The sequence below is a fragment of the Hesperophylax consimilis genome, chromosome 25 (assembly GCF_061612785.1).
Source record: "Hesperophylax consimilis isolate HC1 chromosome 25, BYU_Hcon_1.0, whole genome shotgun sequence".
In the NCBI taxonomy this organism is placed as follows: domain Eukaryota; kingdom Metazoa; phylum Arthropoda; class Insecta; order Trichoptera; family Limnephilidae; genus Hesperophylax; species Hesperophylax consimilis.
The window spans coordinates 14,614,823-14,635,585 of record NC_142860.1 but is presented as its reverse complement, the minus strand read 5'-3'; the positions used below and the strand labels follow the sequence as shown (position 1 = coordinate 14,635,585).

The 20,763-nt window shown below is 34.6% G+C and overlaps 2 protein-coding genes across 2 annotated transcripts; both read right to left on the bottom strand.

Moving 5' to 3' along the window:
* Positions 1–431: 431 nt before the first annotated feature.
* LOC149411571 (zinc finger and BTB domain-containing protein 41-like) lies at positions 432–17,278 on the bottom strand. The gene is made up of 8 exons (XM_089646681.1): positions 17,119–17,278; positions 13,898–14,130; positions 10,148–10,249; positions 7,156–7,313; positions 5,858–5,941; positions 3,115–3,293; positions 1,233–1,326; positions 432–520 (listed from the first exon to the last, which is right to left on the bottom strand). The coding sequence occupies exons 1-8, from the start codon at positions 17,167–17,169 to the stop codon at positions 432–434; spliced, it is 990 nt and encodes a 329-aa protein (XP_089502807.1). The 5' UTR covers positions 17,170–17,278.
* A 48-nt stretch (positions 17,279–17,326) lies between these two features.
* Positions 17,327–19,782, bottom strand: LOC149411570 (uncharacterized). The gene is made up of 4 exons (XM_089646680.1): positions 19,614–19,782; positions 19,079–19,227; positions 18,779–18,970; positions 17,327–17,332 (listed from the first exon to the last, which is right to left on the bottom strand). Exons 1-4 carry the CDS (start codon positions 19,780–19,782, stop codon positions 17,327–17,329), a joined length of 516 nt encoding a protein of 171 aa, XP_089502806.1.
* Between the last annotated feature and the right edge of the window lie 981 nt (positions 19,783–20,763).

Here is a 20,763-nt window from a genome sequence, read left to right as displayed (position 1 = left end):
ATAGGTACTTAGATAATAACTGATTTCAGAGGCATCACATAGTCTGATAGAATAAAACGTCTACATATTACAAATATGAGAGTTTTACATTGGTTTATATTGATGGATTTTAAGGAACAATCCACTTTATTCTTAGCTGTTCATCACTTGGCAACCTATGTCCAGACATTCTCAAGCAGTGTAAAGATAAAATATAACATTTAGACGTATTAATTACTATATTATTAAACTTTAATAAAAAAAAATATTTCACCATTGCATAGGAATAATGGCTGGCATGATATCCAATTACATCAGCTCCAACAGCTTAGTCGAGCATTGAGATTACCTGCCATTAAATATTGATGTCGCAGCAATGAAATAAAAAAAGAATAATAAACACACTAATACTGATATCTGTAACGCCCAATAGGGTAGACTGATCACAATGTTCACAGGGACACAGTGGAGTAGGCGCAGATCATGCCGTATAGGGTCTCCCACATAGCGCTGTTGCAGTAGAAGAACTCTGATGAGAAGCCTGGAAGATAAATATAAATGTTACAGAGATGGTTTATGGCCTCCCAGATGTCCGCAGAAGGAAAGGTGCATAGGTTCAGTGCTTTTATGTGCTACACTCGTTCTTTAAACTCTGGCTTAAACGATTCAACTCTCGCCTGGTGCCCAATGGTTTCTAGGAACAATCACTGCCCACAATTCACCGTGGAAAGTTCACCTCACACATGAAATTAAATTATGAATGGTGCTAAGGACTGTTTGTATTACATTGATAGTAACGAGTTAATCTAACATAACCCAACCGGACCTGATCCAACCTGACCCGATCTGACCCGACCCGACCTAACCTAACTGTTATTTCTTTTTTTTTAATACTTGGCTTTTATTTGCACTAAATTATTTTGCTTAAAAACACCCTTCCAAATCAATAATGGCAAATAATTTTCTCCATGGTGAATGTTCTGCTGTGAATTTACTGGATATCCACCCACTAGCACAGCGTGCCCGGTTTACCATAGTTCCCATGAGCACTCAGGTCTGTGATATCTCCTATTTTACCTCATTCCTTTAACAATAAGTAAATGAGCCTGACATTGGCACCATAGGAGAATTGGAGTCTCTTCATCCTGAGGTGCCGGTGATCTCATTCTAAGTATTATGAAGAAAAAATAGAATGCTAACCTCTAGCTTAAACGATTCCACTCTTGCCACCCTGTGGGGCCCATTATCCTGACTGGGATTATTGACCGAGATGGCAGCAAATGGAGTAGGCTGGTTCACTTGCTCGTAATGGTCCTGTATTCTCCTATGTGCCTGCAGCGCCGTGCCCTGTAATAAGGTCAGACGTTGAATACAGGAAAAAATACCATTAATAACGATAAACGGCAACGCTATAGACATTTTGTTTTACATTAGCTCCACACAGGATGTCCTGAGGAAAATAATTTCCTTAAGGCCCATGTCATCTTTAGGGATGCTGTGTGGAGGGTCTTTTTGAGGAAACAGTTATGAGGGATGCATAAGAATCTGGGGGTTAGTGTGTGCAGGAGTGGACATATGAATCCATCCCTCCCACCGCGATGCAAGAGTTCTGATGGAGAGGTCAAAGGGTCTCCATCAACCAGTCTCTCCCGATCTGGCCTGCCATGCTACTGCGTTCTCTTACTGGAGAGCAGACGCGTCTGCCACCAAGACATGCACAAACCACACCACATGAACCTGGGCACCCCTGCTAAGTCACGAAACGTAGCTTGCCACTTGGGATGACCTATAGCAGTGGTGTTAGTTAACCAATAAATGGTTCCCGAGGCGTCGTACCCATACCCGCCTCCCGAATTGTAAATTGTTTAACATTACATTGTATATTATTTCTCAAGTACATGAATTATGGACAGGATATTGAAATATACATACAATATCAAACAGTAGGAGCTCCTCTGACATTTACATTTACTCTGACATTTTTTCGTTAAGTTACTAAATAATGATCTGTCAGATTCATGATTTATGTAGAAATATTCCCGGTTGACATTAATTTTCCAATGATTTGCTTTTCAAGTTTCATCTAACAGATGGACTCTATAAAATTTTAATACTGCAGACGGACATATGCAATTAAAAATACAAAAAAAAATCTTGATTTTTAAAAATAAAGTTTTTTTTTACAATTGATTTGTCTGAGTGTTTTGTAGATAACATTGTTTGATACTAACCACTTGAGTGACGGCTACCCAAATTTACGTACTTAGGTGATTTTCATGAATTATAAATTAACCCTCTTTTTTTAATTCAATTCAATTTTGTTTATTTATTTCAAAAACATTACAAAATTGTTAATTTCAATGCGTTTTTGAAATATTTTTGTAATAAGAATTCGTAGATTAATATGAAGTGTGTATATCAACTATACCAGTAATAATAGAGCTTGCCTTTTAAAGGAAGCTTCATTGATGCTAAAAATGTCGATAACCGAATTGATTCTGTTCAACAGCAAGATTGCTCTCCCCACAGGCATGACCATTGGCAAGTTAGTTCTGCAGGCCGGGAGATAAAATAGTCTATGTTGTCGGTGACGTAGATAACCATCGGGAACATAGAAATGAATGCTCTCCATGATGACCGAGTTTTCAAAACATCCACGAATCAGTCTAAAGAAATGTGTAGCAATGCGCACATCCCTCCTGACCCGTAGATAGTTCATTCCGAGCATACCCAAAAGAAAGTCAGTGGGATAGAGCCACGGGTAGTAGCCATACTCCCTCATGTAGAAAAATCTCAAGAATTTCTTCTGAACTCTCTCCAACATGAGAGAATACTTTACCTGGTGTGGACTCCAAATCACCGACCCACTTTCAATTTAATTTAATTGATATAACCTAAAATATGGGATAAACTGTCAAATTTAGGTGGATTCATTGGCTTTAAAACCCAGTAAGCAGTTAATGTTTTTCCGTGTTAATATTCAGGGGTATGATATTAATTAAATTAAATAGCTGAAACCGAAACCGAACACAAACGGAAATCTCATCGCTCGAGTGGTTAAGATGGACAGACAGATAGATATAGTGGTTATAAAATCGTACAATACATAGATTCACTTCAATCTATTGAACATACCTGAATAAAGCGATCCCCGCATACGCCGCAGACGTAGGGCTTGTCACCCGTGTGCCGCCGGAGATGCAGTGTCAGATCGTTGGACTGCGTGAAGGCGCGAACGCAGAAGATGCACTTGTATGGTCGCTGGCCGGTGTGGACGCGCATGTGCCTCACCAGCTTGTTGGAGCGTGAGAATCCTTCAACACAAAATTACATTCACAAAATTCTTTGTATTTTCTAGTTGAAGAATGTAGCAAAAGACAAGAGTACCAATAAACAGTTGAGTATACAGAAGACTAAATCCTAATCACTGCAAATCGCATTAAAATATGAAAACCTAGACAAATATTTACTAACCCTTCAGGCCAATGCGTTTGGTTTTGCAAACAAACCGATATTACCCGAAGAGTCAATTTGTTGGCTTTTGGGAACAGCTCATATGGTTTTATAGAAGTCATTGTGTCTCCCTTACTGTCATAGATATATACGAAGTTAGAAAGAGAAAATACAGTCAAACTTAGTTATAATGAGCACGAGGTGACCAACTAAATTTGCTCCTTGTAGCCCACTAATCGTTATTTCCTAAATAGGTTTTTAAAAGTCTGATTGTTTTAAAGATTTCGCTTTCACGCTTCTCAATTTCCTCTTCAAAACAATCAAAGCACTATAACTATCATCACCTGGTTCAAGGCTTCAAAGCATTATAACTATCATCACCTAGTTCAAGGCTTTAAAGCATTATAACTATCATCACCTAGTTCAAGGCTTCAAAGCATTATAACTATCATCACCTGGTTCAAGGCTTCAAAGCATTATAACTATCATCACCTAGTTCAAGGCTTCAAAGCATTATAACTATCATCACCTGGTTCAAGGCTTCAAAGCATTATAACTATCATCACCTAGTTCAAGGCTTCAAAGCATTATAACTATCATCACCTGGTTCAAGGCTTCAAAGCATTATAACTATCATCACCTAGTTCAAGGCTTCAAAGCATTATAACTATCATCACCTGGTTCAAGGCTTCAAAGCATTATAACTATCATCACCTAGTTCAAGGCTTCAAAGCATTATAACTATCATCACCTGGTTCAAGGCTTCAAAGCATTATAACTATCATCACCTGGTTCAAGGCTTCCAAGAAAAATATCACTACCTTGTGCGTACTGTACCTTCAGAACTTCATCGCAATCATAAAAATAACCAGCTTGCTGGATTGTTTTGGTTTTTGATTGTGAAATTTTACTTGTCACAAACCAGTGATGCACAACCTGCGGCCCGCGTGTCAATTTCATACGGCCCACTTGGCTATGGAGAAAATTTAAATGTTTGGGGAAGTTCTTGAAAACCCTGGCTGAGAACATTTTTTTAGTTTTGGTTGATTTATACTGCATTTGCTAAATGGAACCAAATTTAAAGAACCGCTTTGCATTACACGAAATTCAAAAAATCAACAGAAACCTTAACTCTTGAATATCGCTGTCAACCCCCTTCACCTCAAAAAAAAATCTGCTTGTAGGTCGCGGCCTGTTTGAAAAATAGGCAAAGCTAAACCTCTGCTGAAAAAGTTGTGCATCACTATCATAAATTTACCCCGTGCAGGGATGTAGGTACTCATAACTAGGTAACTTCATCAACATATTTATTGATTTTTAAAACAAAATTGACGATTTGTTGTAATACAAAAGGAGACGTAAAAAGAGAACAAATTTGCGAAGCTCAAATTTTGCATGACTTTCGCAGATTTTATGACAATTTTACATTCTTCCCGATAGATAGCAATGGTTCACATAGCCGACAATCACAGGTAGTGCCATAAGAATATGTATCTGACGGGATAGGAAATTCTCGAATAATTCCCTATTAAACTATTATATCAGTGAATCAACCTCGTTATAAGAGTCAACAATTATATTAAGATAAGGCTGAACTAAAATATCATTTTGTAATTGCTCATTATAACCAAGTTCAACTGTACTATGCTTTGTATTCAAATCTAGATTAACTACAGAAGTGTTAAAATGTGCACCTCTATGAAAGCAAAGTTTCTGATCTTATTCTGAAATTTATGAAGCTTTGTGAATTTTTTATAAATTATTTAGTATGAAACAAAGAAATTGAGGCGCCTATACATTTTTATATTAAATTTATTTATTTCATCAAAAAATTACAGAATATATCATTAGTAAGTAAAATACCTTTATGTAAGTTAGTAACAATGACATTGTTGAAAAACTAATGTTACAATAATAGAACAGTTTCTAATAGAAGAAAAAGTAAATATGTATGAGTGGCATAATATTATATGTACTATATTTTAAGTTGTGCATAACCTGCCTCACTAGGCGAACCTGTGTTGAGGCAGATTCTTTGTTAATTATTTCTCGCATTTTGTCTATGGTTTACTTATAAATATTTAATATTTTATAAAAAGATGTGTTTTTTATTTCTTTATCAGTAATTTTAGTTTAGTTATTAAATGTAAAAACTTAAGTTAATCCATTTTTTAAACTTTTTAACGTTTGCATTCAAAATTATATGTTTATTTTGAACAATAAAATGACCTTTCAAAAACAGTTTTTAGTTTTGGGATACATTCAGAAATGATCTGTTTATTTGGATTTTATTGCAAAGCGGATATACACACAAATTCTCCGACCTTCTGACAGCATCTTTAAGAAATATAACAGTCAATATTCCAGACGCCTGAGACGGGTTAAGTATGGCACTAGCTTGTTAAATAGAATTTATGGACTTTACCTTTTCCGCAAACGGTACACAAACAAGGTTTTTCTCCTGTATGGGTCCGCCTGTGACAATTCAGGTCAGAGGAGCGCGGGAAACCTGGAGCAGAGCAGACCAGGTCATAAAGTGAGAAAAAAATCAATTAACACATTCACAGATACAGCATACATAATATGTTTTTTAGTCAGGGTCGCGACACGATACGTTAATGGTTGTTTGTCAGTTAAGTATCATCTTTTAACAATGATTGAAATTTTATTTTGTAATGACTTATTCATGTAAGTATCATAAAAATTCCAGTGTAAAGGCAAAAAGGCAATCAGTCAAATATCTAAAAAAAAAATATTCAGTGACAGAATGGGAATTGTTGCAAGGCGGTTCTTTTTGTCAATCAGTGACAGAATGAGAACTGTTGCAAGGCAGTTCTTCTTCTCAATCAGTGACAGAATGGGAATTGTTGCAAGGCGGTTCTTCTTGTCAATCAGTGACAGAATGAGAACTGTTGCAAGGCAGTTCTTCTTCTCAATCAGTGACAGAATGGGAATTGTTGCAAGGCGGTTCTTCTTGTCAATCAGTGACAGAATGAGAACTGTTGCAAGGCAGTTCTTCTTCTCAATCAGTGACAGAATGGGAATTGTTGCAAGGCGGTTCTTCTTGTCAATCAGTGACAGAATGAGAACTGTTGCAAGGCAGTTCTTCTTTTCAATCAGTGACAGAATGGGAATTGTTGCAAGGCGGTTCTTCTTGTCAATCAGTGACAGAATGAGAACTGTTGCAAGGCAGTTCTTCTTCTCAATCAGTGACAGAATGGGAATTGTTGCAAGGCGGTTCTTCTTGTCAATCAGTGACAGAATGAGAACTGTTGCAAGGCAGTTCTTCTTCTCAATCAGTGACAGAATGGGAATTGTTGCAAGGCGGTTCTTCTTGTCAATCAGTGACAGAATGAGAACTGTTGCAAGGCAGTTCTTCTTGTCGATCAGTTACAGAATGGAAATTGTTGCAAGGCAGTAGTCAATAACACAAATGGATTTTCAATACTTATAAACCATTGAGAAAATGTGAATAGTGACAGTCAATTAATCAATCAATCAATCAAGTCAATCCATTGAGTCTATCAAGACAATTGGCAAAATTGCTGGGCTACTATGTCCTGTCTGGTTCTATATCAAGTTGGTCAAAATCGACTCATTCTAAAATAACTCCTTTTAGCAATGAGGCCGAGCACTTCATCACGGTAAAACCTGAAAGGGTCGAATGTTACATATTTGAATACCGAATGTACGTCAATTTACAAGAAAGTTCAAAGAGTCTACCTTTTTCGCATATGTCACATTTGTATGGTTTCTCGCCGGTGTGTCTGCGCATGTGGACTATGAGGTTGGAGGAGTTGGAGAAGGAGCGGCCGCAATACACGCAGAGGCTGTTGGAATTCAACTCTTCCTTGTTGAACTCGTGGACTTTAGTGTGAGATCTGAACCAAGAACAATACAATTGGAATTCACCTTATGAAGTAGTAGTATAATTAGGAAAAAATATATATTTTGCAAACTTGTCATAATTCTTTTCCTACTATTTATTAATGACATTTCACTAATTTTCGATAATATTCACTTTCTTCTATTCGCCGACGATCTAAAGATGTTTAAATCGATCGGTAATTCTTCTGATTGTTTAACTCTACAAATGAACTTAAATAAACTTTATGAATGGTGCATCGTAAACAAATTACACCTTAATATCAACAAATGCCAAACGATCAGTTTCCATAGATCTAAAACCCCTTTATTATTCGACTACTCAATTAACAATGCCAATCTAAAAAGAGTTTTTGAATTCAATGACCTTGGAGTTATCTTTGACTCCAAATTACGCTTCTTGAATCACATTAATAGCATTACCAGTAAGGGATTACAAATGCTTGGATTTATTCTCAGAATCGCTAAAGACTTTAATAACATAAAAACTATAAAATTACTATACACTTCTCTGGTTAGAAGTCAGGTTGAATACAATGCAACCATTTGGTGTCCTCATTTCAACTCTCATTGTTTACAAATTGAAAAAATTCAAAATAAATTTTTACGTTTTATTAATTTCAAAATTGGTATTCCTATTATTGAAATCAATTATGTCAATTTACGCAGTAAACTTAACTTATCGAAATTATCTGAAAGGCGAAAAATATTTGATCTTCTTTTATTATATAAAATTGTTCATTCAAGGTTAGACTGCCCTGACACTATAAACTTGCTATCTTTACATATACCTCCAAAATATACTAGACGGAATATTTTATTCTACAACAATAACTTCACTACGAATTCTGTGTTAGAAAGAATACATAGGTTGGGCAATGAACTAAGTGATGTCGCTGACATATTTAATTTAAACTTCAATACATTTAAAGCCAAATTAGTCCACCACTTTTTAAATGTAAATAATGTATGAGAAATCATTATATTTTATTTCGATTTTGTATTGTTTGTTTTATACTGTTGCTAAAAATGAAATTTGTAATTTTTATGTACTTAAAAGCCCAATAGGGCGTCAATAAATAAATAATTTGAAATCTTGTATTATTTTTTAATAAATAAATTATTAACCACTCGGATCATTAGAACGTCAAAAGACGTAAATATGATAAAAGCGGTCAAGACATTAATACGTCTTTTCACGTAAACGCGCGAGATTTTACAAAAATCGATTTATTTCCATCACTAGTATACGGATTGCCATGATTTAAAAAACAGAGTATCGATAATGAATAACGCTACGCGTCTGCATTCAAGAATATCTATGGAATTTCGAGGTGCATTATCTAAGTCGATTGGACTTGTCATCTTGTTCGTTCATAATTTATTGCGTTTTTAAATAATTTATTAAAAATATTTTAGTTTGGACGGTTAATATTTTGAGGTGACTAATAGTTTTTAATTATATTTCTTCAATATATAAAGTGTTATTTCTTTATGATACTCAGAAAATAGTACATTTTTCACAGCTTTGAAATAATGGTCAGCGATTTTTACATATTTTTGACGTTTTCAGAAAATGTATATTTAGAAACGCAAATATTTACTTATAACAAAACAATACGATAGTGAATTTCATAATCTTTCCAAAACATTTTTTAGAATGAGGCTACGTTTCCCAAAACGTGAGTTATGAAGCTTTTAACAAAACTCGTGAATAACACAAAAATTTTCGCGTTTTGACAGTTCGCAAAGGAACACAAAGTAAATAAAAGTCCTTTTCTGAGAGGTTAATAACCCCTGGAAAGTTCTGATGACTGAAAAAGCAAACGAACATAATAACGAGTTTGGGTCAGATCCAAATTTTTTGCAAATGTTGAGAGGCGTCCGTCACGTTTGTAACAAAAAATAAATATAAGAAAATACAAAAAAGTTATTTTGCAAAACTAATGCAATTCTTTGCATAATTTATCCATAGGTAGTTGAAACATCAGTTGATTTCCTGGTCGATAAGTACCTATACTAAATATTTTGATAAACATAGAGTGCTAGTTTTGGTTTCATACAAAATTTCGTATGTCCTTCTCAAGAATGTTCTTAGATTTTTTTATTTAAAAACATATGCCAGTATTTGTAGTTCGCTGTAAATGTACTTTAGTGAAAATAAATACAATTTTAACATTAGGGTTAGATAAAACAATGAAATTTTAATTCTATTAGATAAATTATGCATGTCCTTCATTTTCTTCCATTGTTTAACGTCAGTTGTGTAACACCATTTACACTAGAAATCTTCTACACTAGAAAAAAAAGTTAAACCAGAAAATCGACTCCAAATGTAATGTAGATTCACCAGTTTTCTGCATATACTACCAGTTTCCGGACACTGTGTAGTATTGGAGTGTCACGCATGGTGGTGTTGGATGTGTCAAGTAGATCGAATTATTGTATTTTTTTTAGTGTAACTATGCAGCGACTCAGTTGGACACAGTTGTGAGGCGGGTTAAGGTAGGGGCTGTAGGAAGGGATTTAATAAATGCGAGTCTTGAAGATGAAGAAGTAGGCAAAACAGATGCCAGTGCTGGTTCCACACACAAGCCGACTTACACATAAATGAGTTGAAGAAACAACCCATTCTCATGAAGCCAACGTCTACTATGAACGGGTGTTCCACTTGTGTCCGTCGAGTTTTACGCACGTGCACCGGTGCACCAGGGATCAATGCTGCTAGCTCCTTGGAGCAGGCTCCATTAAAATGCATGTAGCACAGACTCAGGATGCCTTGAGTCTGCGCATTAAAGATGGCAATTATTACTAACAATGGCATTCTTACCTTAAATTGTCTTTCCGGTGGAATTTCTTTTGGCATATCAGACATTCAAATTTCTTCTCATTTGGCAAATGTATTTTGGAATGTTTGTCTAAATCTCCTTGCCTACAAACAAAAAAGGAAAACTGTTGCTCCATTTCTATAAGTGGCACAAGCACATCCTGTCATTCACAAGATTCAATATTGTTAAATTCTTTTTAGCTCATGGCAAACCAATAAAAGAGAAACATAGAATTTAAACCCCTTTGGGAGATATTTCTCTCAGTGTGACACAGACTCATAAAAGTCATGCTTTCTCATTCTGTATTACGGTGAGATGTATGATTTATGCAGTGTTAGGAAGTGAGAACACCACGCCTTGTATTTTCATTTAAAAGTTTACCATAGACAATGCTGAAAAATTTGAAATAATTCTATGAAACAATATTTATCATCTGAAAAATATTTGTGAAGGTGTGCAAATTTTTTACTGAATATTTTTATATATGGTCGGTGGCCGAGTTGACATCGCGTTTGGGTCCCACCCAGGCGTAGTGTGTTCAATTCCTTGGCTGGCTAAGTCCTCCATCACAACACAAGCAACATTTTCAGCTTTCTGTGGTGGTAGTAGGAAATTTTCAAATATTGTCAGGTTATTCGTAACCCGGGAATGTTTGTCTTTCTTTTAAAAATTTAAAAATAAATTTAATATGAAACGAAAAAAGTGAGGTCACAATAACTTTTATAATACCTTTGTCCAATTAAATATGTTTTTTAGTTTCGTGTAAGGTGGTAATTACAGTTTACACAATAAAAACTACCAGTAAGCTACTTTAAAAACTATTATTTATATGTTCAATCAAAAAAAAATTATATTTTTAATTGCATAATGTCGATTTGTAATACTAAAATCTTAAAGACTTTTTCATTTGCTTTCTAAAACAGTTATTTATTTAGAATTACATTAAAAACAGCGAATCTAAAGAAATTAAATATCAAGCAAGAGGTTCCAGATTAGAAAATATTCTTAGTATCGCCCTGGTGTAAGCAACCGTTCAGAATTGAAACATTTTTGAATGGCTTTGGCCGTGTTTGGTGACCAGATCTGAATAGCCAGGTACATACCCACATTCCTCTTCCCCATCTCCTTCTCTTCCCCATCTCCTTCTCTTCCCCATCTCCTTCTCTTCCCCATCTCCTTCCCTTCCCCCCTTCCCTCAATATCACAAAAATTGGGGATGCCATAGTCTCACTGACTGAAGCAGTTGGGATTCTTGTGCCGTTTCTCATAAAAAAGAAAAAATTTGAAGTTGAAATATTTTAAGAACTGGTATTAGGCCCAAGGGGTTAATATAGTTGACAAAAAAAATATAATATACAAAAGTATGTATACTCAAATTCACCAATTTTCAACATTTGTATAAATGATATTGGATCACGTTATCAAAATTCCGAATATGAACTTTATGCCGATGACATGAAAATATTCAAAGTTATTCGTTCTCTATCTGACTGTGAACCTTTACCAAGTTACCTAGATAAGCTTTGCAAGTATTGCTAAGTTAACTGTTTACATATCAACGTTTCCAAATGTCATACTATGACATTCACAAGAAATAAACATGTAATTAAGTACCCTTATTCACTCAACAACGAACCTGCTATTTCTAAAATGGAATGTAAAGACCTTGGCGTTTACTTTGATAGCAAACTTATATTTAATAAGTACATTGACTCAATCGTTAATAAGTAGTATGAAATGCTTTTGTTTTTTTCCATGTGTAAGTAAAGTGTTCAGTAAGTTATTGTAGAAAGCAATCACTTTGTTTTTTGACATATTTAATAAAAATAAAAGAGTTATTTTGTTTAAAACCACAATTCACACAGGTCAATCAGTAAATTAATAAAAAATAGTGGTTTTAAACAAAATAACCGTTTTATTTTTATTGTTCAGTAAGTGCTCAGGCATCCACGTACAATTGTAATGTTATATTTCGGATTAGTCAGAAATACACTGGAATATGCATTGAATGTATTCAAAACAAATTTATAAAATATCTGACCTCCAAATTCAACAATAACTTTCAAGGTATATTTCAATCTTTGCAGTGGTAGCTGATTTAACATGTATGATAGAATTTTAAACAATAACATCGACTGTACCGAATTTATGTCCCTAATTAATTTTAACATACCTTTGAGACGTACATGACACACAGCGCTTTTCCACATGCTTAATTACAAAACAAATGCAGCATCTAATTCACCAATTAACCGTGCTCTTCATACATTCAATAATGTAACGGACGTAGTTGGCCACATTATTTAATTTCATAAAAATATGTTTTACATTTATAAAATGTGCCTACCCCACGCCACTGGCGAAATCACCACTCCTCGCCACTGGTCATTTTGTTCCCATTTTCGGCCAAGGCGGCTTGAAAACTCTGTCTCCGAACGGCGTCGATACCGCATCGCGCGTCTATCTTGGCCGAGCGGATAGATGTTCAACATTTTACAATGTAAAATTTACTAGGAAAAATCAATTTTTAAATGTTGCAAATGTCTATATTTTACTTGTACATCTCCTCGGCGGTAGTAAAATAAACACTATTTGCTATGTGCTACCACTGAGGAGATATTAAAAAAGCTGTTTTTCATATATATGTATAACCATTTTTGAACAATGTTTTTTACCTTTTTTGCGTGTACAAAAATCCAGGAACCTCGTGGCATAGTGAATCTTATCTCTTTCTGAGCGCTATGTTACGGGGGACCTGGGAAAAATGCTAACTTAACGATATTTTACAAATTTGATCGCTTCAAGATCATTTTTACACTTTCATTTACAAACTTTTCTTATTTTTTGTCGTATCTTGACAAACAAAAAATCTAGTTGTCAAGATACACATTCTTATAACTACTATGCATTTAAACTATGTAATTGTTATTCATGTAAGCCTTCAAAATCTTTTCAAACTCGCAAATTCAAGCGTCTACCTTCGGCTATGCTACCGGCAAAATGAATATGCGACATTTTGCCGGGGCATATAAACACAATACTGGCGCGGATAGAATCCCCCACCACTTTTTGACTCGCAGCCCAATGTCGCGTGCGAGTCATGCTTATTGCGTGACTCGCATATATAAGCAGCCACATAAAAAAATAAAAATTAGTTCATCTTTACCACCGAAACCAAGCGTTTTATTATCTACAAGTGACTCCTGCCCACCATCTGCCTCACCTCGCCAAGTCTTCTGCTCCAAACCTTCTGGTGTTACCTCTTCAAGACCAGCCGGCCCTTCTCTGGAAAACCGCCAACGCCAGGAGCGAGCAGAGACGAAAGCACAGCCAGTGCCCAACATTCACCAAGCCTGGGTGCGGGAGGCAGATTTCATCATAAATATTTCTACTATCATCATCATCGGCCGTAAAGGAGCATTCTCATCGGTTAAAGACACGGTTTGGAACCGGCGCCCAAATCTACAGTCTTGTGCGGACTCCCGTCCAGTACAAATAATATTTGTCTAAATTCTAACATCGACATTTTTTCACTGCCCAAATTTAAAAGTGGCATCATGTCAATAATATTATAAACTGTTCAATGTTCATACATATATACACGAACACATACACACACACACCTATACACTATATGCGTCACCCGGTAATTACTGAATATACATACCACATATATGAGACATTACAAGGAAACATATCACAGGTACTAAATGTAACCAATATTTATATAACATAAAATAAATAAGGTTTACTTGTAGAATCCTTTGTTGCAGGTCAGACAGATGAAGGTCTTTTCTTTCTTCTGGTGAGACGGATCTATAAAATTAACAGGCACAGATTCCTCTTTATGGTTCTCAAGGATGTGTTTGTTCAAAGACATCTCACAAGTGAATATAAGCCCACAAGCACCACATTGGAATGGTTTTGTGAGACTATTACACTGTTTGCGTTTATGCTTCAATAGTATTTCATTGTTTGGGAAAACCTGTAAAAGAAAATAACTAGGTACAATCCATGTCTATACATTTCTAATGTATCATATATTATATATAAATTAATGTTTCTTTCTTTGTCCGCTATAGACTCAAAACTGGTCCGATTTTGCTGAAAATTCCAAAGTTTGTTCTTGTTAGTGTTTGAATGGTAGTTATAGTGGTAAGTCCTCCTGTGCAGAGATAATGAGATACGGAATCGAATAAACGATGGAATGTTTTGTAATAGTGGCAATACGGTATACAGGGTGTCCGGAAACTCGTAGTACAAGCGGGAAACTGGTGAATCTACATCACATTTGGAGTCGATTTTGTAGTATATTTTTTTTTTATTTGAGCTTTCGTTATCGAGTAAATCGAGTTTGAAGTTGATTTTTTTTTTTTTTTTTTTTTAATCAAATTCTTATAAATTATTACTGAAGATCAAAGTACCCAACTAATTAAAACTATTTGAAAGTAAAACAAATGAAGAAACTCGGATTTGAAGCATTATTTTGAAATCACCCTTCATTTAACCCGGTGTAATCATAAAATATTTCTGCTCTGCAGGGTTAAAACATCTGTTATTCAACCCTAAACACCAGAAAAAACTTTAACCCTAAAATAGCCGAAAAATATTTTTTTTTGGTTTTTTTTTTTTTTTTTTTGAAAATGCTCAAATCAAAAAACTTTATGTTTTTTTGGGTTCCCCATGTGGTGTAGATTCTCCAGTTTCCCGCTTGTACTACGAGTTTCCGGACACCGTGTATAGAAGTGAATGGTTGAAAAATTCGAGGAAGACTTTTCAAATTATAATTAAAGAGGAGTTATTCTCAATTAGGGAGGTATTAATTAACAGCTTGGAATATATACTACACACTTACCCTTATGCAGATCATTTGAAATAACTTTCTGTTGCACACCGTCTATGGACGGATTAAAAAAAAAACTTATCTCTACACTGGAATGAGATATGTAGGTTCGAATTAAGGTTGAAGTAATGTTTTTTTTTAAATGATACTACATGAATTGGATGGTAGAAAAAGTAGGGGACGCCCGAGGAAGACGTGGCATGATCAAATAGAAGCAAAGACACTTTTGAATGTAACAATAACCTCAATACTAACTACTCTTTGTATTCACCAATTCCAAGAATTCATCACCTTGCAAACAAATACTGTAAACTTATTGATATATTTGGTGTTAATAACTTTGTGAGTTTCAAAAGGCAACTAATTTTAGACCTGTTTGCTAGTTATTGACGTGTATTATTTAATGGCTTTAAAAAAAGGTCTTGCTTTCATACTTTGATTTACTTCACCATATTATTTTCTAATTACCTTATGAGTAAATTATATTTAGCTATTTTATCCATGTACTTGTTACACTTAGGGGTCGTTCAAGTATTATGTAAGCACTATAGGGGGGCAGGGGGGTTTTTGCTTTGCTTATTTTTGATGACATGGGGGGGTGGGGGGGTCGAGATAGTGATTACGTCAGCACTGCTCAGCAGTAGTTATTTTTTTTTACACATTGGCAACCCACACATTGTCTATGTTTGAAAACCGAATACATATTCGGGGATTCCCACAAATAATTAATACGTTTAGGTACTCGCTTAGAAGCGAATGGGGGAATTACGCGAATTCGCGCGCTACTCACTTGTCAAAATTTCTTCCATCAATCTATTGTTTCGTTTCAGTACGATTGACGATTTGACGTGTTGTAAGCAAATCAAAGCAAGTTAATATTTGTGTTACCGTTGATCCTCTTTCGCCAAAGTTGAATTGTGTATAAAACAGAATACATTAACAGAAAAATGCATATAGGTACCAATTTTTACGTAAGCATGGGAGGGGGGGGGGGGTAAGAGCTTTGCTTACTTTTGGTGACAAGGGGGAAGAGGGGGTAAATAATTGTAATAAATCTGCTTACGTAATACTTGAACGGCCCCTTACATACATATACTGTCAACTTACTATGTAAAAGCCCGATAGGGCATTAATAAATAATAAATAAATAAATCAATTACTTATGAGTGGTAAAATGTGGCATATGTGATGAACATGAATGAAGAAAGATGTGTAAGTGAAAGGTAGAAGAGGTCGAGGATGCCTGAGAAAGTCGTAGTATAACCAAATGAAACAAAGACTTAAAAAGTAAACTTATTCAATTATTTAGAATATTATTATTTCCACCTTAACCCATTGGCCTCAAACGACGCCATCCTGGCGGGTCTGGTGTCGTCGGCTTAAAAACGAAAAAGGGATACATTATTGACATCTGTGTTTAAAATTTTAAATGCCAATCGCTCTGTAGATAATTAAGCATTCATTTCGTAGTAATTGGCAGGACTCCGTTGGTACAGTTTTTTCCTGATATTTACGATTGAAATTTTGTTATATTTCAGCGTCATTGAATTTTTTTTTAAATAGCGTGTGGTTCGGGAATTGACAAGCTTGTTCGTAAAATGCGTGGTGGGCGGCTAACATCAGCCCAAATTGAAATAAAATATATTATGGTCATAAGTATGATTAATGTAAAACTTTTCTTAATCCAATTATAAAAAAAAGAAAAAAAAATGGGTTTTATGAAAAAAAATATTTTTATATCCTCGTTTAATCATATTATTATTATTTTTTAAAAAACTGCATATATTTTTTGCATACCTTAATTCAATGAACGAGTAAATTTAAAAAAATTGTTTCGTTTGTATGTTTAGTTTAAAAGTTATGTAAGATTTAGTACACCACTGCAGATTTAAAACTTCGGTACAAAACAATTCGGAGGCCAATGGGTTAAAAATATACTCAGTTTTCAAGTATACTAGAATTTATAACTTCCAAACTTTACTACAAGCCATTCAAAACATTTTAGTAATTAGTGCATAATATTTTACAGCTAAGAGTCGTCAAGATCGTCGTATTTTTTTAACAATCCCCGGTTGTAGGCGTTGAGTTAATAGCTGAAAGCATTTTTACTTGTTATATAATATCACATACCTTTGTGCATTTATCGCATTTAAACGGAAAATCATAATTGTGTGCCGACATGTGTCGTATAATATGATTTGTTCTTGTAAATGTTCGGTCGCACAACGAACATTTATGCAAGCGATATTCCTTGGTCTTATGGTTTGCTCCTTGATTAGTTTTCCCCACCATTTTGCTCTGTAGTGAAAAATAGCTTTAAACATGTTAATAAAAACGATCAAACCTTCAAAAATTCAAGGAAATGGTGACACAACTATCACAAAAATCCTAGTCAATGCAATATAATACCTATTCTAGTATTTTTATTTAACCTCTCAGGGCTCTGGCATATTGACCGTTATATTTCCGCTGTCTTAATTTGTATAATTTTTATTTCCGTTATGCAATAAAATCCAAATAAATGGAATATGTATTTCTAAATGTAACTGAAAACTAAAAACTGTTTTTGAAAGATGATGAAATAACCTTTTATATTGTATTATTAGAAAATTTGTTCAAAATCTTAAATATCCAAATTTTCTCCACCGACTGCTTTGAAGTTTTGACACAAAGTTGCATTCAAATACGCGTGTGTTTTTATTTACCTATATTATGTAGATATCACCTGCGACAGATAAAAACATGCATTTTTTTTTAAAACGGCGCCCTATGTTGGACCTAAAAGCAACATTCGCTATTGTTTCTATATCTGCACAGACATACTGAGCCTCCGCAACACGTAGCGGGGTACAGCTAGTTTTTTTTAAATAAAAATTTTGAGTGCAAATATAAAAAAGTTAAAAATTGCTCACCTCACGTTTTTTCGTCTAAACACTGAACTTGTTCACACAATATGTATGGGATTGTATGGGACTGAAAGGTACGCATTCGCAAATACTTGTTGGATATAAAACCTTAATATCAAATCCTCTAATCGTCCTACCTACTTAATGTACCCATCCCAAGATGTCACCACGGCCGGTTTAATTGTTGCAAGATGTCAATAATGTGACATTATGCTCATTTGGACCTCTGCGGAGCTGTGAAAAATAATTCCTCAGACAGGGAGGATTGACAAATAACCACGAACAAAATATTGTGAATATAATCTAACCTTTTGCACTTCATTGTCGCCGCCACGGCGACATAGAAAAAACATTCTAACAACTCCGATGGCGCCGCAGCGGTGACATAAACAATAGGTATACATTTTATTGTTTAAAAAATAAAGGGTTGTTCTATTCAGTTGTATACAGTACCCGCTGGCGATAGGTTGTGCTTTTTGCTCTGTTTTTCATTTGTCACAATAATTACTGATAATTAATAATTTTTACTAATTTGTAGTGAAGAAGAGTTTGTTTTCAAAGTGCAAAGTGACTTTTCCGATGGAATTTCGATAGATACTAATTAAGGATACTAATTTGAATATAATGCGTGGTGTTTTCATTTTCTAACACCGTTTAGATCATATTTCTCACAGTGGCAGTAAGGGGGACAACGATTTCTACGAGACCACAAGAGCTGATCCTAAAACTGAACAAACTGACTAAGGGAAAAATATACTTTTACATAATGTAATACTGACTAATAGCTATTTGTTACCAAAATCTAACAAATTAGCCAGAGGGGTTAAGGTGATGTTGGGAGGTTTGGAGTTTAAAAAATTTACTTTTACATACATGTAACTTACCATGTTCTCTTCAGATTTGGTATCATCGCCGATATTGTTATTATCACCACCATCATTTGAATCGCAGTCAGGATTCATTGCTCCTACTTTGGTTTCTTTGATGTACCTTTCCACCCTTCCTTCCCGGATATCTTCTATCATTATATCCGACAGGATCTCATCTGTAATATCCTCACTTTCCATGAGAACTACCTGTAAAAATATGTTACATAATGATTCCACTTCACAATCTTTTAATAATTATAATAGAAACTGTTGATTTAATATTTACGCAAAGTCAAAAGCATTATTTGGAGGTACCTTTTCATGATCTGACATTAATGCCATCTTTTTCTTCAAATCGGTACAAGCAAGAGATTCCAGAGACTTGTGGGTAAGAAGATGTTTCTTTAAATACTTTAATTTTGTAAAACTTTTATCACAAATTTTACATACAGATGGCCGGGTATCTAAAACAACAAAAAAATCATATTCAGTCAACCGTAGTCAGCATACAATAACATATCATTTTATAATCATTGTGAAAGGGATTTTAAAGACCAGTGTACGAATTAATGTAATTTTGGAAGCCCATCAGAACCTTAATAAACTGGGTAGATATAGATTTAAACAGGATACATCTCTGACATCTTTATGACCCAACACGTCTCTTCTGAATATTTATAATCTAATCCAGATGATAGAAGGAATTGCTTGGGGGAGGCCCTTAAAAGGTCAGAATCAAATTAATATAATATGGATTTGTCTAATTAGGATCAGCCTATAAATCCAACTGTCTTTTAATGTGTTTCTTAAATATAACAAAAAGAACTAAATGAATTGGAGCAGATATTACAGAAGTTCTCAGTTTTATCTTCAGATAGTATTTCCATTCCTACAGCAATCTCCATCTCTACAACTTGGCTGGAGGACAGTAGATTCACTGTTGAGTTATCATTGGTAGATGCAGACTCTGGTTCAGTTGAGTTCCTCTCCACATCATTGTCTTCAGTTTTTATCTTCATCTAAAACCAGAATACATAGACCAAACAATTAGAGATGCAAAAAACAACTACAAGACGTAGTATAGAAACAGGAGTTATAAAAAAAACACTTGTTTGATGCTTATAAACACATTCATATTGAAGATGGCAATTTCTGTCATCGTTGCGATCGCACGACCGGCTACGTTAGTATTACCAAACTTTACAGGGGAAACAAAAAACCTCCCAGTTCATTTGGAGAAATGTCAACAAAAAAGTTTTATGACTTTTTCACGACTATTGTGCGATAACGGTTAAACTTATGGTCTTAGCCAAGATTGGGCCCGAATCCTTGATTTTTTTAAAAAATTTTAGTGCAATAAACGTTTTGCTGAAATCTGGCATCTAGATGTTTTTGCAAGCAGAAAGATGAAATCTTATAGTATGGGACATTTAATTCTCTCTCCCTGGGAACATGGAAGACATTCTAAACCGCATCCGGTGGAGTCACAGCCGTTTTGCGCATTACGCATGCCTAAAGGATTATAAATTGTTTGAATATGGACATATTCAAACAACAAAACGCTGAAAAATGTTCCCTTCATCAATTTCCAAAAGGCGCATCTGTGCTGAACTGTTGAAGTGACCGCCGATGTCGTTGATTGGCTGAATAACCTTTGATCACCCCACTTTGACCTCTGTCAAAGTCCAACTGTCCTCCACCTTACGAAGAAGAAGAGTGAAAAGTATACAAACGTTTTTTTTACAAGAATTTTTTTTTTCTTATATTTTTTTACACACAAGTTTTATACACAATTTCTGAATGAAAAATTACATACATATTAATGTTATAGGAACCCACAAAGGCACCGCCTGTGCGTGAGTAGTATAAAAAATAAAAAAAAAATAAAAAATTAAATAAATAAAAAATAAACTCTTTTAACAAAATAAAATACAACGAATTTATACAAACAGTGTTTCAACGTTTAACTTATTAATCCATAATTTTAAATGTTTTACATA